The following is a 26,791-nucleotide window of genomic DNA, read 5'->3' as shown; positions in this document are numbered from 1 at the left end:
TGCAGGAAATTATGTTTTAAACCTTAGTTTGTCCATGACCAAGGAGATACTCCATCTTTCCATAGCTCGGGAGAAGCAAGATTAAATTGTTTGGCATCAATTGGAGAAGCTGTCATTGTCATTTTGAAACCACTGGCAGCATTATTCTTTTCATGTAAATCCCATAGATAGTAAGCAAGATGAATGGGAAACTCACAGATAGTAACAAAGATTAATGGGTCCTAAAGTAGATCCACAAGTGGACATTCTTCGTTGTAAGCATACACTTTCTTTAGTAGTTTGCCAGCCCATAAAATCTACATTGATAAATCTGCTCGTAGAGAAGGTGAATATTCAAGGATAAGTAGATTTTTGTCTGAACAGATGGGAGAATGCCAATTGGCAGTGAAGACAGTATTTGCATTTATTCCCTAGAACTATTTTTATATCATTGTGGAAAAGTGGATGTACAGACAAGATGATTAATTTCTACATATTCTAAATAAAATCTGTATGCAAATTATACTTTGATTATATAAAGAAACAATTTATTTTGGTGGCCTGTGATTTGAAGTAAACTGAGGTGCAGAGATAGCTAATTTTCAAGGTGGCATAGTCTCTTAATCACTTTTTGTACTGAGATGTCATTCAAATACTGTGAAATTCACCCTTTTAAAAATTGTACAATTTAGTGTTTTCTGGCATATTTACTAAATTACACAGGCATCACCATTATCTAGTTCCAGAACATTTTCATCATCCCCAAAAGAAATCCCATCAACTGCCAGGCATGGTGGCACACAACTGTGATCTCAGCACTTGGGAGGCTGAGGCAGGAGAATCACTGCGAGTTTGAGGCCAGCCTGGGCTATATAGTGAGTTCAAGGCAGGTCTGAACTACGTGGTGAGCCTTGTCTAAAAAAAAAAAAAACATGAAAAGAAATACCATCAACTCTCAACTCCCTACCTAGCTTCTAGCAACCACTGGGCTCTTTTCAGATTGTGTGGATTTCTCTACTCTTGAACAGGCTTCTACATTTTGTAGCTAGCTTTTTTTTTTTAACTTAGCATAATGTTTGCAAGGTCCATCCATACTGTGGCATTTTGTACAACTTCATTTCTCTGTGGCTGAATAATATTTAACTGTATGAATATACTACTATATTTCATTTATTTATCCACTAATGGACATTCAAGTTGATTCTGCCTCTTCACCAGTCTGAGGAGTGCTGCTATGAATATTTGTGCATAAGTTTTGTAATGGGCATATATTTTCACTTCTCCTAGGCACATATGTACCTGGGAGTGCAATTTTTGGGTCATATAATCAGTCTATACTTAACATGTCCAGTGCCTGTCAAGGTGTTTTCCAGAATGGCTGCATCATTTTGCATTGCCACTAGCAAGCACAGGGTCTCAGTGTTCCAGGTCCTCCCTGACACTTGTTAATGTGCATGTATGATCATAGCCACCCTTGTGAGGTGAGTGTTTATCTCATTGTGGTTTTGCTTGTTCTTTCTGTAGTGATTATGATGCTTGCAATATCGCGTATGCATCTTGGCCATTTGTTTATGTTACTTGAAGAAATATCTATTCAGATCATTCACTCATTTTAAAATTGGACTCCAGCCAGGTGTGGTGGTGCACACCTATAATCCCAGCACTCTGGAGGCTGAGGCAGGAGAATTGTTACAAGTTCGAGACCAGCCTGGGCTACAAAGTGAGCTCAAGGCCGGCCTGAACTGCATAGCGAGACCCTATCTCAAAAAAACAAAAAAATAAATAAATACATAAATAAAAAATAAAACAGGACTCTTATTTTTATACAGGAGTAGTTTGTATATTCCACATACTTTTCACTTAACATGATTTGCAGATATTTTCTTCCATTTGTTTGTGGTCTTGCACTCTTCTTTTTATTTTTTGTTTTATTGTTTGTTTGTTTTGTTCTTGTTTTTGTTTTTAATGGTACTGGGAATTGAACCCAAGGCTTTCGGACTGAGCTACATCCCCACCCCTTTTTTGTGTTTTTTATTTTGAGATATTCTCACTAACTCACTGAGTTGTCCAGGCTGGACTTGAACTTGTGATCCTCCTGCCTCATGCTCCCTGAGTGCTGGAACTTCAGACTACACAACTGTGCCTGGCTCTTGTGCTTTCTTGATGCTTTTGTTGAATGCACAAGTTTCTAAATCTGAAGAATGACAGTTTATCTATTTTTCTTAGATTGCATTTGCAGGGGACAGGATCTCAGTATGTTGACCAGGTTGGCCTTGAATTTGGGATTCACTTACCTCAGTCTTGTGGTAGCTGGCATTATAGATATACACCACCATGCCCATCTTGCTTGTTTTTTGATGTTATATCTAAGTAATCATTGGCTATAAGATCACAAAGATTTACACATAGTTTTCTTCTTTGTTTTGCAGTGTTCTTACATTTATGCTTATGACCCACTTTTAGTTCATGTGTGTAAACGGTCTGAAATAAGGGTCCAACTTTATTCTTTTGCATATGTAGATGCAGTTGTCCCTGCACCAGAGGAAAAGACTGTTGTTTGAAAGATGATTCTTTCCCCATTGACTTGTCCTGGCATCCTTGCTAAAAAGCAGTTGATCATAAATATAGAGGTTTATATTTAGACTCACAGTTCTATCTCACTTATCTGTATCCCTAGCTTTATGCTAGGATCATACTGTCTGTATTACTGTGATTTTGACATAATTTTTGAACTTGAGAAGCGTGAGTCTTTTAGCTGTGCTTCTCCACCAGAATTTTTTCATCCCTCTGTAGGTCTCATGCATTTGCATAGGAATTTTAAGATCCGCTTGTCAGTGTCTGGGAGAGGGGGATCTTGGTAGGAAGGGATTGTGTTGAACCTGTAGATCAGTTTGGATAGTGCTGCCAACTTAATAATATTGTCTTCCAGCTTGAGAACATGCAATGTCTTTCCATTTAGTAGGTCTTTAATTTCTTTTCGTGATGTTTTGCAGTTTTTAGTAAACAAGTTGCACTTTTTGTTATATTTCTTCCTATGTATTTTTATTCTATTTACTCTTAATGAATTTTTTTCTCAAGTAGTTCACTGTTAATATTTAGGGATACAGTTGATACTTGTGTATGGATCTTGTATACCGAGACCTTGCAGAAGTCATTTGTAAACTAACAGTTTTTTGTGGATACCTTGGGGTTTTCTGTATTTAGAAGTTTGTGTAGTCTGCAAATGATAGTTTTTCTTCTTTCCTAATCTGTATGCCTCATTTCTTTTTCTTACACAGTTGCTCAAACAAGAACCTTTATACAATGCTGAAAGGAAGCAGTGGTGGTTGACCTCCTTATCTTGTTCTTGGTCTTGGGGGAAACTATTCATTCTTATATTAATTGCAGTCCTAGCTGTATGTGTGTGGTGGTGGTAGTGAGGGGTTGGTAGATATCTTCTGTTAAGTTGAAAGTGTTTCCTTCTGAACTTAGTTTGTTGATCTAGTTTTTTATTTCCTTATCTTCCTTCTAATTGTTCTCTCTGTTACTGAAAGTTTGTATATTAAAGTCTCCAACTATTACAGTTGAATTCTGTATTTCTTCTTTAGTTCTAACAGTTTTTGCTTTCATGTATTTTGTTGCTCTCTTGTTAGGTGCATATATTTGTAATTGTTTTCTTCATCCCCATTAACATCAATGTCCTCCTTTATCTCTATTAATACTTTTTGATGTGAATTCTGTTTCATCTACTATTAGTTTCATTAATCCAAACATGTTGAAATGTTTGTGTTCCCCCTAAGTGCTCTTGTTGAAGCCCTAATCCTTGAGTAACAGTACTGAGATGTGGCACCTTGGGCAGTCCTCAGGTCATGAGGGCAGAGCTCTCCAGAAGGAGGTTTCCACTTCACAGAGGCACCCAGAGAGACCTCCATCCCTTCTACCGTGTGAAGACACAGCAAGAAGGTCCCATCTCATCATGAGGTGAAAAAGTAGCTCCTACCTCACTGGTCCTGGATCCACTAGCACCTTGATCTTGATATACTTAGCTCCAGCACTTGTGATGCTTGTTTGTTTATAAATCACTCATCCATGCATTCTGTTACAGCAGTCGGGGTGGACTGAGCTGGTCTGTATTCTTCTGCTTGGCTAGCTCAGAGGGGAGCTGATGAGTGGACAGAGACCCCCTGGACTATTTGAAAACTGGTTTCTATGCTTGGCCAAATGCCTCTGCCTGTGCCAGGGCCCGCCATCATCCCAGGCATGCACTTCACCATGCTGCCTTGGCCTTGACCTCGGCTTGTGGGGAGCTTCTCGGTCAGCCAGCAGCAAGGGCCTGAAGCCTTTGCGGGTCTTTCCTGGTGCGCGTGTGTGCACGCACAGTACTGTGTGTATGTGTGGCCACCTCAGTCCCAAGGGATGAGTCCTGTAGCTTCAAAGCTCTCTATGGGTGTCTGCTTCTCCAAGTTTTCATTTTCTTGGCCAGCTCTTCATCTGCTCCACTGATACCACCCTCTCAGATGGCTGCAGTGTTGAATAAATAGTACTGACTGTTTTCAGTGAATACCTGTGAGGCTGTTTGTCCAGAGCAAGATCCGGTGCAGGACAATCAGCGAGTTCCATGCATGGGGTTTTAGGGAGCTACTGACTCAGTCAGATATTGATCTTGCTTCTGGAATGATTTCAGGGCCCTCTACGTCTATTCTGCCCCTCCATGCAGGCTGCTGCTTCTCACCTCTGTTATAAAGCTCTCTTTATTTAAGGTTTCTGCGGAGTTGGGGAGAGATGTTAGGACCTCACAGAGCTTGCTGTTCTTACTGATATTTTGTCATTTTTCTTAAAAAATTGCACCTCACATTGTTAAAAGCCTTTGGTTAATTCTCAGAGTTCTGAAAATGTTGATTTTAATAATTTTACCAGATTTCTTGTTGTACATGTGGAGTAAGAGTTTTGCAGAGGTTGTAGTCCTGCAGGGATCACTCTGGTCTCTTCTCCTTTTAACGCTTGGGCTAGAGATAAAAGAAGACAGTGTCCTGCAGAAAGTTTTGGGGAAACAACAGCCCTCCTGGGGAAGATAATAGTGAGAGCAAAAGGAAGACAGAATTTGAAAATAATGCCTGTAATCCTAGCACTTGGGTGGCTGAGGCAATATGATTGTGAGTTTGAGGCAAGCCTGGCTTACACAGTGAGACCTGTATCAAAAAAAACAAGAAAAAAGAAAGGAAGAAAAAAAATTGAAAATAAGAGCCACAGAATAGTCAATAACTGTGGGAAAATCATTCCTAAGATTAACAGTATTGGGCAGCCTGGCATTCATAACAGTAAAGCAAAAAAATGAAACAGTTAACTTTATTGATAATTTGGAAAAAGAGAAATTAGAACATTGTGTGGGGAGATACTAGAGATTTAACCCAGGACCACTGCACTAAGCTATGGCTTCAGCCCTTCTTATTCTTTATTTTGAGACAGGATCTCACTGAGTCACTAGGTTGCCCAGGCTGAACTTGAACTTGCAATCTTCTGCCTCAGGCTCCCACGGTGTTGGGATTTCACCATCTTCAGTGAGAGAAATATATTTCTTAGCTTCCTATACTGTTCTATACTCAGTTCTTCACCTTTCCCCAGTTTTGCTCTGAAAAAGTTCCAGGTCTGGCTCCGGCCTGGCACTGCTCTATTTTATAGGCCAATCCTAGCTGCGGTGGAGCCTTGGTTTCACTCTGGACACATACATCACACACACCCTGCTTTGTTTTTCCTTAGCACCTGGTTCATGTGCCACAGTGCTCTCCAGTTTACCCAGATATGACTTTTGCCTTCCCGATGGATAGCAGGGTCCTTATTAAGAGCAAGGACTAGGTCTGACCTGTCCGTTTCTCAGTACTGGATGTAATAAATTATATCTTTAAATAATTGTGTTTAGGATAAAGAAAGAGAAAAGGAGGAAAAGACAGGGTTTATTTAAAAGTTTGCTGGATATATATTCACTTACTCAGTATAACATGTTTTTTAGCAAGTGCCAGGACTCATTCCCATTTTATTTTGATATTCCTAGGAAAATAAGTATCGATAATGTTATCGATAAAAAAACATAATCCGTTGCCTTCAATGTATAATGGGACAGTTAGGTAGAAAAGTATCTTAAAAAATAAAATGGTAAAATTACTACTATAAAATAAGAGGTGCAATTTTGTTTTCATTCAAGATAATCTGTATATAGATTCTTCATGGCTCCTCCTTACAACTAAACACATGAAATAACACAACAAACAAGCATAAGGCGCCTTCTCGAGGTGGATGAAGAAGGCAGGCTGCACAGGGATCTTGGGGCTTGTGAACATGATGGTGACTCCCCTGAGTTTCCTTGTTGCCGCCGGTGTACCCTAGACAGGGTACTGCAGGAGTCCCCAACTCCAAATGGCCAAAAGGCACAAAAAAGGTAACCTCCCAGAAAAACCTGCCTCTTCCAGCCAGAGGACCAGGAAAGGGTGACCTAACAACAGGCACCTTTTTGGTATTACCCACCCTGTGCCAACCACACACGGCACAGGTGTTAGTGTTTGCGCATTGCATGGAGCAAGCAGTGAGCTAATTTTCCATCCTACCTACCACATACAAGTGACACTCTTGCTCCCACTAGGGGTGGTGTCGGCAGATCTGAGCCAGGGCTCATCTTCCATCCCCTGCGCAGCAGAAATGGCTGGTGGCACTGCCAGTCCCTTGCCTGGGTAGTGTGAACAGAACCAGATGAGGAGCTGTACACTCCCTATCCCAGTGGAAGCAGGCATGTGGTAGTATCACCAGGGCAGATGTCGCATTGCTCATCTAGTGGAAGCTCGCAGTGCTCAGATTCCCCTGCTGGGGCGTGGCTGGCAGAGCTAAGGGCAGAGCTGATACTCAGTCCCCCTGCAAAAGCACACCTGGGGTCTACTTTGCTTGTTTTATTTTTATTTTTATTTATTTTGTGTGCTGGGGATACTTTGCTTGTTTTAAATGAAGAAATAGGGGCTGGGGATTTAGCTCAGCGGCAAAGCGCCTGCCTCGCAAGCGCAAGGTAGTGAGTTCGGTTCCCGGTACCGGAGAAAAACCAAAAAAAAAAAAGAAATAACCCACTGAGTGTGTGTGTGTGTGTGTGTGTGTGTGTGTGTGTGTGTGTTTATGAGAAGGTTGTATAATTTAGTAATAAACAAAATTTTAAATGGACTAAAACTTTAAAGCTATACAAATGGCCAATAAGCACATGAAAAAATACTTAACATCACTGGTCATTACAACAATGCAAATCAGAACCACAGTGAGATGCTGGTGTATATCCACTAGGATGACTATGATCATACAAGCAGTAACAAGGGTTAGTGAGGATACGGAAATACTAGAGCCATCACAAACTGCTGGTGAGAATGGAAAATGGTGTGGCCACTTCGAAAAACCATTTGGCGTTTCCTCCAAGTGTCAAACACAGAGTTAATCATGTGACCTAGTACTTCTACCCCTGGAGAGTTAAGAACACAGCCACATCACAGCTTACATGTGAATGTGTGTAGCAGCATTATTCAAAAATGAAAGCAGCCCACAGGTCCATCTGAGCTGATGAATGGAAGAACAGCATGTGATGTACCCATGCAGTAGGTGATTATTGGGCGCACGAAGGGCTGGATGTGATCCATGCTGCAGTGTGGTGGGAACTTAAAAACATCATGCCAAGTGAAGGGAGCCAAACACAAAAGGCTACTTTATGACTGTGTTCTGTGAAGTGCACAGAGTGGGTGATCCCTAAGTTAGTTCTTGTTGCTAGGGGTTGTGGAGAAGGGGAAACATGCAGTGACTGCTATGGAGATAAAGCAGTGATGGTGGAACTTTTTAGAGCTTTTAATCATAACAACGTGTGCCATAGGTTCGCCACTCCTGAGATAGAGCTTCTTTTTTGGGTGCTGAAAATGTTTTAAAATTGGATTGTGATAGTGATTATTCTCTGTGCATATGTTCTAAATGTCTAAATTATGTGCTAGAGAAGGGCAAATTTTATGGTATGTGATTTTTGTCTTTGCTGTTTTTAAAATCAATGGATGTAAGATGCTACATTAAGAATAAAAAATTGAATTCATCAGCCTTATCAGAGATACTTTGATACAGAAAAGGCATTTGAAAAAGCTCATTCATTCTAAAAAGGCTAAGCTCATAGGAAAAGAGAGCAGTGCCTTCATTGTGGTAGAGAGCAGCTACAGAAATCCTACTGGAACAGAATGGAGAACCGGAACCCAACGCCCCAGTATGCTCTGCTGAATTTTGATAGAGGAGCTCAAGCACTTTGGGGAGTGAGGGAGCATAGCCTTTCTGCAGTGGTGTTGGAGGGAATCAGCAGGGACAGGCAAATGAATGGCCCTCAATTGAAATCTCTGGCTTTATGCAAAAAATGACTCAGAGTGGATCATAGATATAAAGGTAGAAGTTTGAAACTTATAGAAAAGAGCTTAGAAGACTTCTTAGAGGATACGGTAAAAGTTAGGTAAAGAGTTCTCAGGCTTTGACACAAAAAGTTCAGTTTGTAAAAGAATAGGTTAGTGAATTGGAGCTCGTCAAAATTAACTTTTGGCCTAACTGTGCATAGTGGTGCACACCTATAATCACAGCACTCTAGGAGGCTGAGGCAGGATTACGAGTTTGAGAATTACAAGTTTTTTTAATTGTGAGACAGGATCTTGTTACATTGCTAAATTGTCTAAGCTGGGCTTGAACTTGTCATCCTCCCTGGATGCTGGGATTACTGTCATGTGCCACCACACCCAGCTAATAGTCATACTGGTTTTGAATATTATATTATAGTTTTGTACATGTTTGCCATTGAAAACTGGACAAAGAGTACACAACATCTCTTTCGTATAATTGCATGTTCATCTGTTGCAAGGTTCGATTTTTTTATAGGCAACAGGTGAACACAGATGAAGTAACATAGTGTGAAGAATGTGGAAGTTTTAAAGAGCAGGTGATCTTTGAACTTGACCTTGAAGGATGGATAGGATTTTAGTGTACTTTTGTTTTGTTTAAAAAGAAGATGCTAGCACTGCAGTGACCTCGTGCTCTGAGAAGATCTCTCAGTGCAGGAGGATGCCTCGCACACAACGCTGAAGCTTGTCAGTGATCACAGGCCGGAGTGAAGAGCAGTAGAATTAGGTGGTGAGTGAAGAGCAGAGCAGCAAGGTGCTAGGTGGGAGCGATGAGTAACTGTGGACGTTACGTGCCTCATATACCAAAAAGAGATGAGAGAAAAACAGGTCTGGCACTCGAGAAGGAAGTCTGGATGGCAGCCAGCGGTTCAGGTACATGAGAGCAGTACCGCTCCTGGCATCATGTGGATCTAAATGTCCCCCAAAAGGCTGGTGTGTCCAGAGTGTGGTTTGGAAAGGCGAGTGGGTCCTGAGGGTGCTGACCTCACTGAGGGTAGCGAAGGGGCTGCTAGGAGGCAGGGCGTACCTGGAGGAAACAGGTCACCAGGATGCCCCTCTCGCCCCACCCCTGCGCTGCTCTCACTCTGTGTCCGTGCCACCATGCGTGAGCAGGCATCTTCCCCATCCCCTTCCTCCATGGTACCCTGCCTTCCCAGAGGGCACGAGCCCTGGAGCTGTGCAGGTATGGCCTGAAACCTCTGCATCTGTGAACCAAAATAAAGCTTTCTTCCCTTAAGTTGTTCACAGCAGGCATTTTGTGACAGCAACAGAAAGCTTGCTGGCCCCACAGCAAATGAGTGTGTCAGGGGAGAGGAAGGAGCATTAGGAGAGACTACATCTAAGAGGAGGAGTGCCCGGGTAAGGTGCACAGTCCAGGAGTTAAGGCAAAGGGAAAGGCCAGACTGAGGACCGCTTTAAGCAAGGCTGAGCTGCTCTGGGCTTGGCTGCTATGAGGTCAGCTGGGTTGAAGCTGAAGCCCAGGCCCCTGGATTCCATCGGAGCTCTTCTCTTTGTCTTGTGAATCTCGAGTGGTTCTGTGGAGTGACTGGAGCCAAAGCCAGATTAGAGTCAGCTGAGGGAGGAGAGGCCGGGAGGTGGAAAGTGGGGGCCTTCATATGTGCATCTGTGCTCAGGGGCTTTGAGGTGCAGGGAGGTGAGAGGGTGTGCGAGACGGTTCTGCAAGTGGGGAGGATTGGAGCTCCCTGGCAGGGGAAGGTAAGGAGCTGTGGACGCCCGGACACAGTTTTGGATTCCTCTTTGGAAACTGCCTTCGGAGCCTGAGGCACATTTTCAACAATGGCAAATCTTCCTCTTTTGAGGGTGGATTTGGTTTTTGGAAATAGCCAAGTCAGTTCAGAGCCAAGGGTGGTAAATCAGGTGGTGATCAAGTTGGATAATCCAACTTCAAAAAACAGTATAATTATAAAACAGTAAAACCGATTTTCTTGTGAAGTTCATGAATTGGCTTAGAAAGTGGTTCTTAAAGAATTTCAAAAACTGCTTGAGCTGGTAGCATCTTGTGCACGGAGCCCTTTAGCCTTGGACGGAGACACAGTGTGTGCAGGGGAGCCGGTCCCCATGTGAACTTGGCATCATCGTGTTCTCTTCACTCCCCATGCACAAATGTAGCGCTGCCTACAGTTGTTGCCTGAGAGGTGACTTAGTGGAATTACACCAAAGTTTGTATGTGGGAGAATCGAGAGTTTCAAACTGTGATTGTTTAAACAGTTCTCCTGTGGTCTCTCAGATGTAATTAGAATTCCTAGGATAGGAGTGTTCCCACAAGCATAACAATACTTTAAATGTGTGTTCAATTATCCTTTTCTATAGTCATATTTAATCGTTTCTTTTTGAAATACAGTTATTTTGAAAATATTAAATCACTCACACACACTTGAATGTCTCTGAGTCCTAAGTAGGCGCCCGCCGAGTGTCCTGCTCCTATCTTCTCCTCCCTGCTGTTTGAGGTCAGAGCAAGACAAAAATCCGTTCCCTAGTAGGTCATCTCTGTTAGTATTTGGCAAAAAATATCCAGGATCTAGAAAACTAACGTATGTAAAAATGAAGTTTTTATCTACTGGTAGCTTTATTCTTAATGTGACAAATACACAACACTCATCATTTAGTGAATGCTTATTGTATGCCTTTTTATACATGTGTATTGTCTCATTTAATCATTCGAACCGTGTGAAATACTTGTCCCTGTTTTACAGAAGAAACTGTCACAGACAAGTGCGGTCACTTGTCCGAGGTCACGTGGCGGAGAGGCAGAGGTGGGGTTTGCATTCGGGTGTGCAGTCCAGGAAGCTCTTACCTGCTACTCCGTCTTCATGCGTCTCTGCCCTCAAACCCATGCCCCGACAAGCACCACAGCCAGTCAGAAGCGCTTCACGCCTCCCGTCTCTGTACTGAGAAACAGAAATCAGGTCCTCCTTCAGATCTCTGCTGGCTAAAAGACCAGTGTGACAGCATTATATCATATGGAATTTGAGTGACAAAGGCAATAGTTTTAAAGCTGTTTCGGTCTTGAAGTGACACCTGCCGTCACAGTTCACAGTCAGGCAAGCCCTCCTCTGCTCCTGCACCTGGGCGGCTCCCCACACGCTTGGAGCTGGCATGGGTGTGGAAGCAGTGCCTGTAATGTCCTGCCGTGGCTCTGTTAATGAGCAAGCATTAGAGGAAGCCACAACGTTAGCCATTCTAGGAAACTTTCCGCAGCTGTTGCATTAATTAAGGCTTCTTCTTTTTTTGGTCCCAAGTAAGAGAAGAGAAACCACTGGAGCTCACTGAAGCAGAAAGGGGAATCTGTTTTAAGGATCCTGTGGTGTCTCCCGGAGTCCAGGGGCTCGCAAGCAGGGCCTGCAGGATGGCTCCTCTCTGCCTATCCTGTTCTCCACACATCTGCTCCTCCTTCCCATCGCACAGCGGCGCCTCCTCTGCTTTCTGCTCCACAGTGGGGTGGCTGCTGACTGTAGCTGCTAAGTTGCTGTTTGCCACCGGGCCTGATACCTTTCCCTTCCTCTCTCACCCTGTCCTTCCTCTGTCGCCGTGTGGGTTCCGTGCTGGTTTGGGAGAGGGCTATAAGATCAGGCAGCCGAGTGTGTCTACCCAGCCGCCTTCCCTCCTGTCTACCTCTATGATCAGTGTGAGTTGTTATTTCTCTGTTTTACGAGTGTGAAAATTGTAAAGGATTCTGATATCAAAGAGGTGAAATACAAAAATACAGATTGTTAGAGGCAAATTTGGTTTGAATCTTCACTCTGTCACTGTCATCTGAGCCTTACTTTAAAGTGAAAAGGGGAGCATCTTTCTTATGAGGTTGTGGCAGGTCTTCATGTAAGAATATGTATAATACTTAACGTGGGACCAAGCACCCGTTATAACCGACAAAGTGGTGCCCCTTCCTTCTTTCTGATCGTTAAGGCACATTACCACGCCAAAAAGATGTTTAAGTCCTGTGAGGTGTAAACATTTTAAACTATTTTCAACCCTTGAATTATATTCCCTTTTTCCAGTTTTTGGTCCCTTTTTCATCTACCCATGGGTAGCAGCCTATTTGTAATCCAAAGGACTTTGGTTCTAAACCCAAACCATTCTGTGGGACAGAGCCCCTGGACCAGAGCTGGAAGTCCCAAGGCATCACCAAAGTGGGACCCGCTTTCACACAATGTTAGTGCTTCTGGGGAATGGGCTGTCACATTAGGTGAGAACCATTCAAGGCTCTCCCACCAAAGGCTGCAGTTGAAAGAGCCCCATTAAAGATTTAATTCAGTAAGCATTTATTATCAAGAAACTGAATAGATTTGTAATTGGAGGCCTGGGCTCCACAGGCCCCAGTCTGGGGGTCCCAATGAACCAGGGCAGCCACTTGTCCCAAAAGTCCACTCAAATAGAGGAATGGCGGTGGAGGTGGGAAAGATTAATTCTCAATGTGACCATGCTGGGGAGAAAAACAGCAGTCTAGTGACTGAAAATCTGACTCTTTGAGGTGCTATCAATAGTCTTGGGGTTACACAGCAAGGTCCAGGTACATGCATAGCTGGTGATCATGGTCAGGTCTGTCTCAGCATAGGTCATGTGGGGCTTGTCACAGTCAAGAAGTTATTGCAGAGCCGGGCGTGGGTGGCACATGCCTGCAGTCCCAGCACTCAGGAGGCCGGGGCAGGATTAGTGAGTTCAAGGCCAACCTGTACTACAGAGCAAGACCTTGCTTCAAAAACAAAAACAAAAACAAAAACAAAAACAAAAACAAAAACAAAAACAAAAAAAACTAAAAAAAAAAAAAGTAAAAATTACAGAAATAAAAAATTTTTTAAAAAATTATTGCCGCCAAGGGAGTAGTTTGGACTCTCGGCACAGATGTTTACCCATCGGACCTGTCGTTCCTGGACTCCTAGGTGACTATAGAAAGAGAGTGACTTAAAGATGGCGAGCTTTTCTCCTGCTTCCTGGTACCTACTGGGCACGCACAGGCCCAGGTGAAAAGTCAGTGTGTTCTTAGCAAAAGCAGTCTCTAAGTCTTATAGTTGATGTAATTGGAATTAAAAACTATATCATTGAAGGAAACAGTCCTGGCAAAGAGAATCATGTCTAGAAGGAAAGGTGATGTGTCTACACAAGTCACTAATTCAGGATGCTTGAACAGAACTGGTTTACCGAGACCCCCGTTAACGGAGGCAAGCAAGGATGGAGAAGCGGTTCACCGCCAGAGCTGGAGGATGCTGAATGCCCACCCGAGGAATGTAGTGTAAAGACGGCTGGCACTGTGAAGATGTTTGAGAAAGGGAGTCAAATTTAATGGCAGGCCTTAGGGACTTATTTTATCCTGGCAGCCAAATACGGATGGGAAAGGCAGAGAAGAGAAGAGACTGGGGTGCCGGTGGTTGTGGATTCAGGGCTGGGCCACGGAGTGAAGGACCCAGCATGGGGTTGGGCCGAGGTACAGTATGAGAGCGCTGGAATCCAGGAGGCACAGGCTGGGGGTCGCCTGGACTCCCCCGTCTGTGCTTCTTCACTGTGTCCCAGTACTTTATTTGGAAACTCTCCCGAGCAGACAGTAAGTATGACCATGTTTTCCTCTAAAAATCTGAGTATTTAAATATTAAAATCAGCCAAGAAGTCATCAGCCTACCTTTTTTTTTTTTCTGAATAAGGCAACAGAATTTTGGCTCACATGAATATTTAAAGACATATAAGACCTGACTTGGCACTCCGCATTAGTGAGAGGAAAGAATTCATACTTCTTTCCTGTTCAAAGTTATGGAGTCCTACTCACTGTAGCCAGAATAGAGTCCCTGGTCATCCTGAAAAATAGCTGAAATTTATTCAGGTGATTTCAAAAAGTGTACTCATGTTATTATTCTTTATTTTGAGGTGGAATTTTGTTAAAATGCCGTCTATGTCTCTGACACAAGCCCCTGACCCCACAGCGCTGCAGTCTGGTAAATGGTTTACAGAACTGTGCCAGGCCTAGTAAGCCCATTCATGCCGCATGAACATCATCTTTCCACATCATTCACTTAATGAAAACATTCATCTGAAGAATACATTTTCCAGGCAGTTCCTTTGCCTCCCAGGGGAAATATTTTGAGGCCCCCAGCCACCATAGGATGAAAAGACTTGACCGGAAAGCCCTAAAATTCTTGAAGAGCAAGGCCTTTGAAAGGGTCATTGTTGTGGACTCTCCCTTTGAAAGAGACCACTTTATCTTGCTCCTAAACATCTATAAGACAGACAGAGCATTTTCTGAAAAGAAGCTCTGGGTGATGTGGAAAAACAAAGGTATGTAGGTAATCCCGTGTGGGTAGTGTGTAATTTGAAGAATGATAGTTCCATTTTTATGGTTGCCATAACAATCATACAGTTGTGCAAAAAATGTGTATGGCTTTTATAGAAGGGAGCTGGCACCATTGTGATGATTCTTCTCATATCAGAACAACTGTTTTCAGATCTGAAAAATAGGGGTGGCTTAACCCTTCCCCAGTTAGCTCAGCATGTTCCCTGAGAAGGCTTTTGGAGCTCCAGGGCTGATGAAATGCATTCAACACTCGTATTTGCATTTTAGCCTGATAAATGGATTGAGAATTAAGGATGATGATCCTTTCAACAGCAGGTTCTGAATTCCTGGCTTGGGAATTCAAAGGATGAGAAAAAAATGTGTGTGTGTGTGCGCGCGCGCGTGCATGCGTGCATGTGTGTGTATATATATATATTTCCTCAAATAGAAATCTAGGAGAGATGTCTAGACATAGTTAATTCCTTGACTTTGTGACTATTAATTCTGTCCACTAGAATTTAAATCCATTAAATTCTAGCCTTTACCCCATTGTGTTTAGTCTCAGAAAAAGTCATGTTAAGATTTGGTTACAATTTGTTTTATTTTTACATATTAGCTAAGTTGCTTCTGGAAACTGTGAGGCAAACTTAAAAGAGTAGCATATTTAAGTGAAAGTATATGCACACATATTCTTTTTGGCAACTTTTTTCCTACTTTTGTATACCCTTTCAAAAAGAAAGTACTTGGGAATTGAGTTTTCTTGGACATACCAAGAATATCCAGTTTGAAGAAACTTGATATCAGAACTCTGTATGTGGATTTTCAGGTTGAGGGTGGAAAGTTGTCAGATTTGGATGTAACACATAAAATGAAGTCATTGTCAACTTAGTCAACTGTAGAGAAACTTTTCTTAAAGAGATTTGGGATAATTTTACTTTAGCCATAATACTTCCAAAGTATTTAAATCTGAAGGGAAAGTCTGGAAGGGTAGAAGTAAAGGAGATCTCAGGTTACAATGGCACAGATCTTTTTGGTCTAATTGCTTGATTTTAGCACCTTTCCTTTTGGTGGATTCCTGTCCTGCTGAGTTGTAGGGGCAGAGAAGGGGGGCAGTCCCATTTGTGACTACCATAAAGGGCCACCTGTGACAAGAGAAAAGAACAACTGATCAGACCAGAGTTGTGTAGTGTATGGGAGCCTGTGGTCTGATAACCAAAAGGCCTAGGGTAAACTATCTATTGCTTTTGTCCTTAGGTTTGATGAAACGTGGACAGCTGCTATGATTGATCAAAAACCATGTGATCCAATTGTAATAGATTGAGTGGGAAACCCCACAAGGCCTGTCTCTTGAGATTTTGATCCTTTCTGGAATTGGGGGTCTTAATGATAGAATTCAACAAAGTAGATGAGAAAAAAATTCTATGGCTATCCTTTACTCAGAGAAGTAGGGGAACATTGGAGTAGTTATTTTAGGTTTTATGGCTGGCTTTGGGGTAAAAGGCATTTTGGTTTCCATGACCTGCCTTGGGAAAGAGGAGTTTTAGCTTCTGTGGTTTGTTTTTGGCCAAATACTAGAGGCAAGACAAGAGTAAAGAGGAACTTTTGTTTTTGAGGCCTTTGTTTTCAGGTATTATTTTCTGAGTCCCAATGGAGTCATGTAACTCTGTAATTCTGTGACTTTGGGCAAGTTATTTGATGATCTCTCTGAGCCTCAGTCTCCCCATCTACAAAGTGAGAAGAAAGGTAATAGCCACCATCATAATTCCATTCACTTATAGGGCCATTTCTAGGAAACAGAGGAAAAATACTTTTAATGAGAACAAGATTTTCCATATATTGAAGGCCTCTGCTACATCTATCCTCTGTTAATATTTTGTACCTTGTGTGGTGCTTTTTATGCTTAAACGCTTAACACTATATAATGAGGGGCTAAGATATTTGATCCTTCCATGGAATCATTTCCTGGAAGCTTATAGCCACTTCATGTTATACAATTTAAAAACTTAGTTTGTATCAGTCTTCTTGGAACCTATTTTAAAGCAACCCAAATCTGATCTTTTAGATCTGGATTACAGGGAAACTCTACTACCAGAGTAAGAGAAGGAAGAGAGAGGTATTTAGGGGGCTTTGGAGAATAAGACTTTCTCGACCTGGTGGCACTCAGCTGACCTCTGTGTTCCCTTTGGCAGACAAAGCTGTGTTCTGCACACCAGCACTGCCAGAGTGAAATCTTCCAGGCAGGAAGTAGAAAAAACCTTCTGAGGCCAAGCGATCTCTGTCCTGTGAACAAACTCTTGGATGAGTAGGTGGAACTTTGTGGTGAACTCTAGCTCCTCCTTCTGCCTGAGCCTCTGTCCTCACTTCCTTACCTCCTTCCAGTTTTCACCTGGCGTCTTCTGACCACAGCCTGCCTGCTTGTCCTTCTTAGGCCCTCATGTACTCAGCACGTGCCATCTCCTTCCTCTGTTTTGTTGTTTCTTTCCGTTTTCTCCATAGCACTTCATTTCATTTCGGTGCTCTTTACTTTCTGTCTCTGCCCCCACTAGAATGTGCATGGGTAGGAATCTTTGTTCTTAATGAACCCCAAACTCCCAGAGCAGTAGATTCCCACTAAATATTTGTCGGACAAAGGAATTCTGGCCTTCTTTCTCTTCTTTCTCTTCTTTCTCTGATACCTTCTTAATGTTGATGTTCCGTGGATTCCTACAATTTGGATTTGTTCTTGATATAAAAGAAGTGAAATTTTATGAAAAGGGCTACAGTTACATCCAGTTATAAACCATTTAGAAAAGAAAGGGATGGGCATATTACCTGGGAAAAGTAATATTTGAAGCACTTTGTGCTGTAAGAGAGCTAATTTTTTTGTGGCTAAAAAGGGCTAAATTTTAAAGTTTCTGAGGCTCATAATGCAGATAAACCTGTGAAAGTGCTTCCTAATCAAGCTGGCAAAAATTGAATTATGCCTGGTGAGGCTGCCAACTCCTCTCACACACTTGCCCCAGCTATTCAAGATGCAGCTGTCTCACTGCTTTTGGTTTGGTGCATTCGAGGATAAGATTTGGACTGGAGCAGCCTTCCAACTCTTGACTATTCTAGGATTGTGGTCTCTGAACTGATACAGATTTAGTGTCAAGTGAAAAAGCAAGGTGAAAAGAGAATTTAATATATTTGTAAGAAGATGGGAAAATAAGAAAACTATATCTCGAAAAGGAAAAGCAAAAGACAAATAGGATAAACCAGAATATGATGATGCAGTTTTTTTCAGGGGATAGTGAGGCGCCGGTTAGAAGGATGGGGAGGAAATGAGACTTCTCTGAGTACGCTTTAACTTTTAAGCCATTTGAAGTTTAAATATTCAACAGTAAAACTAAAAGGAAATAAAATTACTAAAATTGAAATAAATGAATGGGCATATGTTTGTCAAAAGCATCAGTGAAAAAAAAAATTAATCAGGTAACTTTGAACCCTCTAAATACCCTTAGGATGGAATACTCTTTGACAATGGATTATAAGACATTGAATTAAAAAAAAAAAAAAATCAGTGACCAGCGACTCTATAATGCTAGAAGGATACATCTGAAACAGATAAAAAACAAGTTGGGGGCAGGGCAGGAAAAAGGTTTTGTTTTTGTTTTATTCTGTTTTGAGACTAGGATCTCACTCATTAAGTAGTTCAAGCTGGCCTTGAATTCGCTATGTGGTTCATGCTGGTCTCTGACTTTCAGTCCTCATGCCTTAGTCTCCTGGATGCTGGGATTACAGGGATGTATCACCATCCCTGGCTGGGAAAAGTATCTTAATTTTTTTTGAGACAGGGTCTTGCTGTATAGCCCAGGCTGGCCTTGAACTCATGGCAGTCCTCCTGCCTCAAGACTCCTGAGTGCTGGGATTACAGGCATTTGCCATCATACCCAGCAAAAAGTGCCTTTTAACTGAAGAAAGCCAGCAAATAGATGCAGAAAATACACAGGATTTAAAAGTACTGTTTTAAAATTTACAAACTTACGATTAATTCAGGCAGAAATCCTCAGATGCTGTAAGCACTGGCTAAAAGATTGTTTTGAGGACCGAGTATTCACGTGTTCTCAAAGTCTCCTTCCAGAGATGACTGATTGTGTGCTGAGGATGATGGGAGCTGTCAGGTAGCTGATCTGGAGGGCAGTCCCACAGTGTGCCTTTTGAAGTAGTGTGGCGCGAAATGTATGCTTCGCTGAGAAGTAGTCAGGCAAAGTTCTCTCCTAAGTCCAGTCAAGCCTTTCAGCTAAACTTTCAGAGATTGACTGACCACATTAGATTTGTTTTTGTCTCTCCATCTCTTCCTGACCTTCCACAAGGAAGTGTTCCAGTAAACCAGAATCATGGGACATTCTGCAAGCCAGCTGCCTGCCACTTCCAAAGAAGCTACACTCCGCTCCATTAAGAGATGGGTGGATTTTAACAGACTAGCAAGGGGTAGCTACTGAATACCATGTGCAGACTGACTCAGTCCTGGATCAAGAGGAAGGTGAAATGTTGAAGGGACTCTGGGGGACATTTGAAGACATTTAGGTATAAATGTGTACACTGGGTGATACAGATTCTTAACCCTTTTGGCTATGGGAACCAGAATCTGGTGCTGTAGAAGAACGCATGCTCGGGGCTGGGGATTTAGCTCAGCAGCAAAAGCGCCTGCCTCGCAAGCGCAAGGTCGTGAGTTCAGTTCCCAGTACTGGAGAAAAAACAAAAAAAAAAAAAAAAAAAGAAGAACACATGCTCGCATTTGTAGACACAAAGCCTCCTGACCTCTCTTGTCAGTAGTTCTGATATGCAAAGAAAACAAGGGGGAGGGCTAGAGGGAGGAAGAGGATAAAGCAAATGTAGCAGTCTGGGCCCATGGGGACTCTTGATGAAGAAGAGCATATATTTGTTTGCTTTACTATTCTTCCAACTTCCCTAAAAGCTAGGCATTTTTTAATTGGAAATCGAGGGACAGAGAGTGAATTTGAGCATATTTCCTGTGTTTAGTCCTGGCTTCCCTGGCCCATGGCTGGCTCCCAGCTTCCGGCCCCTGCAGGACCAGCCCAGCTTTGTCCTGTGACCTTGGCTCCCACACAGAGAAGTAGAGGTTCAGCGAGTGGGCAGATGAGTGTGACAGGAGACAATTGCTGTTGGCCCTGTCTGGGCTCCATATTGCCACTGTCCTTTAGGAAATGAAAGAACCTGATATGTCTACATGCACTTGTGTCTTGGTTACTTTTCTCTCTTTGCTGAGACAAAATACCTGACGCCCAAATTAAGGAAGGAAAGGTTTATTTAACTCATAGCTTGTAGAGCTTTCAGTCCATACTTGGCTGGCTCCAAGGCAGAGTGGCACATGGCATGGAGCAAGCGTTCATGGCAGCAGAATAGCAAAGCAACAAGAGCAAAAGCGAGGAGCACTGGCAAGCAGCTTCTTCCTCTCCCTTACATATGCAAACTATCTGCCCCAGGGTGGGTGTAGCACTCACACCCATAATCCCAGCATTGGATCATGTATCAGTCATAAACTCTAGAAGCCCACCCCATGACTGCATGAGGCTTTGGGGGGATATCCAGACACAAACCATAACAACTTGGCCTAGAATTTTAGGAGAGCTACAGATGGTCCACCTGGGGACTCATAGTAAAACATCCCAGCCAAGTAGAAAGGGGCCACCCAGAGCACTGTGTGTAGTGTCACACATGTTGCTTCATCACAGAATGGAGGGTGGGAGCAGGGGCTTACAGCAAATGGACCAAAGTGGCTTTCTGGTCTTAATAGGCCTTAGCTTTTTTCCATTTTGAAAAGTCTGCTTTTGTATCAGATTCCTTAGCATCTGCGTGTCACCAAGAGCTGGTGATAGGTGTGTGTGTGTGTGTGTGTGTGTGTGTGTGTGTGTTAAGGTATCAGCAGCTTAGGGAAAAGGAACCCTTCACCATTTTTGGTGGGAGTGTAGACTGGTACAACCATTATGGAAATCATTGTGACGATTCCTCAAAAAATAAGGATTGGAGGTTCCATTTGACCCAGCTATCCCCCTTCTGGGTATCTTCCCAGAAGAATTAAAAACATCGTACCATAATGATATATGTGCACCCATGCACCCATGTTTATAGCAGCACAATTTGTAATGGTCGTAGACCTGGAAACAACCCCAATGCCTATCAGCTGAGTGATGGATAAAAAAAGATGTGGTATTTTTATACAATGGAGTACTACTTAGCTATAAAGAAGAATAAACTGGAGACTTTTATAGGTTAATGGATGCAACTCAAGACCATACTCATAACTGAAATAAACCAGATGCACATGTGTAAACATCATACTGTCTCCCTAGTGTAGAAGCTGAAAGAGTAAATAAGATCCAAAATGTATGATAGATAGCGTAACGTGGGAAAAAACTGCAAAAGGAAAGAGAAACTGGGATGGGGAATGGAGAGAAGAAGGAAAATGTAAAAAACAAAAATTATATATATATATATAAATTATATAAATTGTATATATGAGTTAATATAGTTATACTACTAAGTTTTTAGTCCATTGAAAAGGTTTGTGCTAATATTGTTTGGACAATTAAATGCTGATATCTTGTACTGTAATTTAAAGATAATAATATACAATGTATTATCCATTGTTAACCTCCTATTATCTTGTTTTGAAATTTTGTTTTTTTTTTTCTCTTTAATGTAAATTTTTTTAAAAAGATATCAACAGCTGCCACCTGGAGCAGTGGAGGCAGACAGACCTAGGTGTGAGTGACAAGGCCAGCTCACAAAGTCGGTATCTGATCCACTGGACACTCCAGCAGCCCTGGCCAGGCTCTTGGAGACAGTGCCATGCATGAGTTCTCCAGATCTTGGGCTGTTTCTTTCTGCTCTTCTTTACATAGTTTGCTTGTTGCTCTATAAACTGTGATACCATCTAGTCTAAGAAAATGCTGGAGTAAAAGTTTTACGCTTTACCTTCTTACAGTTATTTCTTAGATATTTCCCATTCCTATTTACCCACTCACTACTGTTGACCCAGATCCTGCCCACCAAAATTGCTTGCTAGCAAGGAGTCAAACCCAGAGTCATGGACAGAGGACGGCCTCTATAAATTTTGTTAATTGGAATTGGTCCCCAAACCACAGTTTGTAAAACACCATTTTATGAGAAAAGAAGATGGGATGAAGACAGAAAAGGACACCCTTGGAAACAATAATACTGTGGTGTGACCACAGGACTGGACGCCAGGAGTCATGAGTTCTAATCCTAAATGGATTTCCCAAGGCACAGCAGCAGAGCTGAATGGAAAAGTGCAAAAGAAAGCCCTCGGCCATTCTTTCGTTCGTCTCCCCAGCAACCCTTCACCACATGTAGGCCTTCCATGTCCCAGCGACCAGAAGTGACCAGCAGCACACAGGGATAGTGGTCTGTGCCACTGGAGAGAGGCGGGTCGTAAGGATGGGCAGGACAAGTGGGAACAGGTGGCTTCCAGTCTGTGAGCTTGGGAGGGGTCCCTGGGAAAAGACCGCACTGCAGCCAGGCCTTTAAGAACTAGGGGAAGGGGGGAAAGTGCCCCCATCCAGGCACAGCCCTGACGATGTTTTAGAACCTGGAGAACATGGAGAAAAGGTTGGTACCAGGCGGGGCACATGCCCAGAGTGTGTGGTCTTACCATAGCTTGGACTCCTAAGCTCGACTTCTCTTTTGTTCAGTAAGGAGTTGATGAAGGCTTTGACCCTTCGTGTGCTCTAAGATGGTTAATCTGGCAGTAGGCCTGACCTGGGGCGAATAGTCCCTGTGCTGTGTCCCAACTCCAGAGAGGCGAGCTGTGACAAAGTGTGAGCAGAGGCTGCTCTGGAGACTGGCAGCTGCTGCCAGCTCCCAGGAGGTGGAGATGTAGCTACCTGGAGGAGCCCACGGATGCAGGCTCGGGAAGGGCGAGGGACCCTTTCCATGCTTTTGTTACTTTCTAGGGCTGTTGGCCATGTCTAGGGGATTTTAAGAGGCTTCTCGTTATTCTTCATGGGTCTTTTTCCTGTACCAATGGCTTTGCATGAAGCACATGATCTGAAGTTTGCTGTCACTTTAAAATGTTCTGCTAAGCCCTTTGGTCACGTGCCTTCAGAGGCTTGGTTACATAACACTGTAATTCTGCAACCTCATGAACTGGAGTGTCGTCCCCTGCCTCCCCACCTGGCACTTTGTTTTCTGTGGGTCAGAGTTAGCTTCTTTCTAACCATTGTTGCGGAACTCTTTCAATATTTGGTCTCACAGGTTCTAAACTCTGGCAGGCCAGGCTGCTCCCTGCAGGTTATGAGCCCAGAGCCTTCCAGAAAAGGAGCCAGCAACATCCCAAGCATGGCAACAGTGTACAATAGCCAGCCTGACAGTACCACCTGACCTCCAGCCCAGCCCGGCCCCCAGGGCCAGGCTCCCAAGGGCCAAGGCCGGCAGTGGGAGACCAGGAGGAGCCCTCCTGCTCCACACACGGTGATGACAACCGGTTAAACTGCTGGCTCTCAGCACTGATGACTGGGGCCTGTCGGGGTCACTCACTGCCACATCCTCAGTTCTCCTAGCTTGCCTTGGTGCAAGAACAAGTTTGGAGCTGCGGCTGCAGTGTGGAGCCGTGTTGGGAGCCCTCTGGCCAACCTGTACCACATTGCAAGAACCTGTCTCAAAAAGACCCCAAAAAAAAGAAGAAAAAAAAAAAAAAAAACCAAATTAAAACACTTAGCACATTAGGAAACACTGATTTAAAATGGGTCAGCAAGCTTTCTATTACAGGACACATAACACATTTGTTTTCTGGTGCTGAGGGCTGGACCCAGAGCTTCGATTGTACAGTACTTAGTACTTGCTGTTCCACTGATCTCTCTTCCAGCCCTTCACGGGACAGGTTTTGAGTACACTGACCCTGTCACAGCTAGCCACTCTGTCGTCACATCAGAAAGGCATGGCTAGGTTCCAGCCAAGCTTTCTTTATGGATAGCGAAACTTAAATTTCATACAATTTTGTGTGTCATGAAATATTTTTCTTTTATTTTTTTTTTCAACCATTAAACAAATGCAAAAGCTGGCCTTAGGCTACAGCCATTCTAAATCAGATGGCAGGCAGATCTGGTGTATGAGCCATTTGCCAACCCTGTGCAGGAATCTGCCTCCTCAGCAGGCAAGCCCTCCTGGGCACAGTGTGTCAGATTCAGATTGTTATACTTCCATGCTTCTGGTTGAAGAGCAGATAACATAAACAGAGTAGTACAGAACTCCTGGTCTAGGAGTTTCCTTAGAAAACAGCTGCAGATCCTCGCAAGGAACCTCGACTGGCAGTGTCCTTGTGGGTATTATCATTCATTCGTTTGTCCATTCATTCATGTCATTCACTCACTGTATCTATAGGAGCACTCACAGGCACATAAATCGGTAAACCAGCTTCCGTCCCAGCAGGCTCACAGTGTTCATTTTGGTTTTGCCTTGGAGAAGCATTCTCCAGCCTCTGATGATGTCAGTTGGTCAAAGGAGGATCCAGACATTCCTGCAGCCCATCGGATGTTGGGTTCAGCTCCTCAAGTATCTGTGGTGTACTCAGGGTGTGTGAACCGTCTGCCCAGGTTGTGTGGGGCAAGAAAAGAGCAAGGAGCACACAGGTCCTTCCTCACCTTGTGAACCAAGTTCAAGGTTTCCAGCACCTTAGAGCCCGCTGCTGTGGCTTTCCCCCCTGGGGCTCTTCCCCTTCATCTCCATGCATTCGTTCAGCAGCACACAGCCTCAGCACACCCGTACCAGGCACGGGACGCAGCCCAGAAGCCCACTTTCCAGGGCCCTTGCTATTTTTCCTCTGGCATTTTTGCTTACATCCTCTTTTATACAGTGGAACACAAATATTGCTGGATGTCCTGAGACTCCAGCCTTTATATTCCCCATGTTGTGTGTGACTCTCCTTGAAATACTTAGTTTGCCATGCATGGTGGTATGCACCTGTAACCCCAGCACTTGGGAGGCTGAGGCAGGATTGCCGTGACTCCTCTGCACACAGTTCTCATTCAGTTTACAGAGGAGGGCAGGCACCCGCCCTGGCCTCTCCCAGCTTCATGCCGTGTCTCCCATTGCTCCCTTCGGGGAGGAGGTCGCCACGCTACTTTTCTCTCTGCTCACAGCACATGCGCCCAGTCTCCTTGTTTTAATGCTGCTCTTCGTGACATGAACGCTGCTGTCAGCGTGTGCCTCTGTTAACTGCCTCTTCTGTCTCTCCTAGGAAAGACTGTGTCTTCACCATTGACCCATCTTCCGCCCGGGACCTCGATGATGCCCTCTCCTGCCGGCCACTTGCTGATGGTAGGGTGGACCATTCCTGCTGTCCTGGGATGGGCAGCCTGTGCGCTCCACAGCAGCGTGCTCTGTGGTGTTGGGTTTACCTGGTCCCTCAGCTGGCCATGGCCTCTGAGCCTGCACAGGTGTGGGGACCTCAGGTCGTGCTCCTGTGGGGCTTTGGCAAAGGTGGGGATGAGAACAGTCTGTCACTTCGACTCCTCTTGGGCTGGAGAGTAAGGACAGAGGAGTCCCTTACAGGCCTTGGGCCTTTGGGTGGCTCCGGAAGGAGCAATGGAAATGCAGAGCCTACAAGCCGTCTGGGTAGCCGGGGGGCTGAGGGTCTCCCTGCAAGACAGCTCTGCCCTGGGCAGCAGGAGGTGCCTGTCCAGCCAGTCCCGGCAGTGCTTGTCCACTCTGCACCTTGTGAAAGGCAAGCTCTTAGTGTTCTTTTACTATTCTTTGGGATATTACCAGGCAGGAAGAAGCAAGATTAAGGCCTGTAGTCTTTGACAACCAAAGGAGGAGGAAGGGAGAGCAGCAGCTGACTCTCAAAGTAAAAGTGTGAGTGTGGTGGTGCACACCTGTAATCCCAGAGCCTGAGAGGCTGAGGCGGGAGGATTGCAAATTTGAACCCAACCTGGGCAGCTTAGCAGGACAAAAATACAGAATAAGAAAGGCTGTAGTTCAGTAAGAAGGCCTTGGGTTCAGTCCCCGGGACAGGGGGAAGAGGGGGCAGGAAAGGCATACAGGGCAGAAGAAGGGGACACCCCACCCATCCCTTCATTGTGCCCCAGATGTGCTGCCCATAGTCTCCAGCTGTTTCTTGCCCTTCTTTAGCATGATGCCCGTGGCTCTGGTCATTCTCTAAAACAGCCTTGGCACTGAGCTGCCGCTGATAGTTTGCCCGTGACAGGTATCTGGCACTTGTGACTTCTGTCTGCCCCAGCCGCGATGCCCTCTGCAGAGCACCCTGGCCCCCGCCTCTCTCCTGTGACAGGTGGTGACGCTCGGGAGGGAGACACAGGGGAGGCTGGGCACAGCACTGCCAGCGAGCATGCCTGTCTCCTTCTTTCCCCCTCCATTAAACTGTGGGCAAGACTGCTCAGCTTAGTAACTTGGAAAAGTAGAAGGAATATACAGCAGAAGTGGGGGGTTCCCACAGAAATTTTAGAGAAGTTACTTTTTTTTTTTTTTTTGGTTTTTCTCCGGTACCGGGAACCAAACTCACGACCTTGCACTTACCAGGCAGGCGCTTTGCCGCTGAACTAAATCCCCTGCCCCGAAGTTACTTATTTTTACAATTCAAAATCAGAGCAGCCGTTTACAAAAGCAACTGCCAGCTCAATTTCTTATGTCCTAAGCCCCCATGCTGTGTCAAGACTCAGGCAGGGGCCTTGTGTGTGGACCCCCCACCCCTGCCCCAACCCCAGTGTGCCAAGAGCGCAGACAGCCAGGTGGCTGGGGACTGCCCTGCCCTCCCAGGTCCCAGCTCGGCACTGTTAGTAGGCAGGTGCTTACAAATAGCTGCTGCATCCGTGCTCCGCTGGCCTGGACCAGGGAGCCAGCACACGTCCTCCACCTGCTCTAAACACAGTGGCTTGTGTCTAGGGCACAGGGTAGATTGGGGGAACTCATAGACCAAGGGATGTTCTGTATTTGTCAGACAGCAGAAAGCCGTGTAAAGATTGTCTGGCCGTCCAGATAGAGGAAAATAATTTAGCAGTGCAAAATGAAAGAAAATAAGTGGAAGTAGAGGCAGGAGAATGAGTCAGCGAAACTGTGGACTCATTTAGGCCTGGGACCCTGGCCTGGAGATGCAGGG

General features: G+C 44.2%; 1 protein-coding gene across 6 annotated transcripts in view; it reads left to right on the top strand.

Annotated features, from left to right (window-relative positions):
* Dis3l2 (DIS3 like 3'-5' exoribonuclease 2) overlaps positions 1-26,791 on the top strand; it is a 292,479-nt gene that overhangs the window by 155,804 nt on the left and 109,884 nt on the right. For all 6 annotated transcript variants that reach the window (XM_005395384.2, XM_005395381.2, XM_005395382.2 and 3 more), the window contains one exon: positions 24,914-24,993. In XM_005395384.2, the coding sequence (XP_005395441.1) occupies positions 24,914-24,993 (80 nt within the window). The remainder of the gene's footprint in view (positions 1-24,913; positions 24,994-26,791) is intronic.

This window comes from Chinchilla lanigera, unplaced genomic scaffold (genome assembly GCF_000276665.1).
Source record: "Chinchilla lanigera isolate Chin_1 unplaced genomic scaffold, ChiLan1.0 scaffold00052, whole genome shotgun sequence".
In the NCBI taxonomy this organism is placed as follows: Eukaryota; Metazoa; Chordata; class Mammalia; order Rodentia; family Chinchillidae; genus Chinchilla; species Chinchilla lanigera.
Note: the sequence above shows the minus strand (reverse complement) of the source record. Positions and strands in the feature narration are given on the sequence as shown.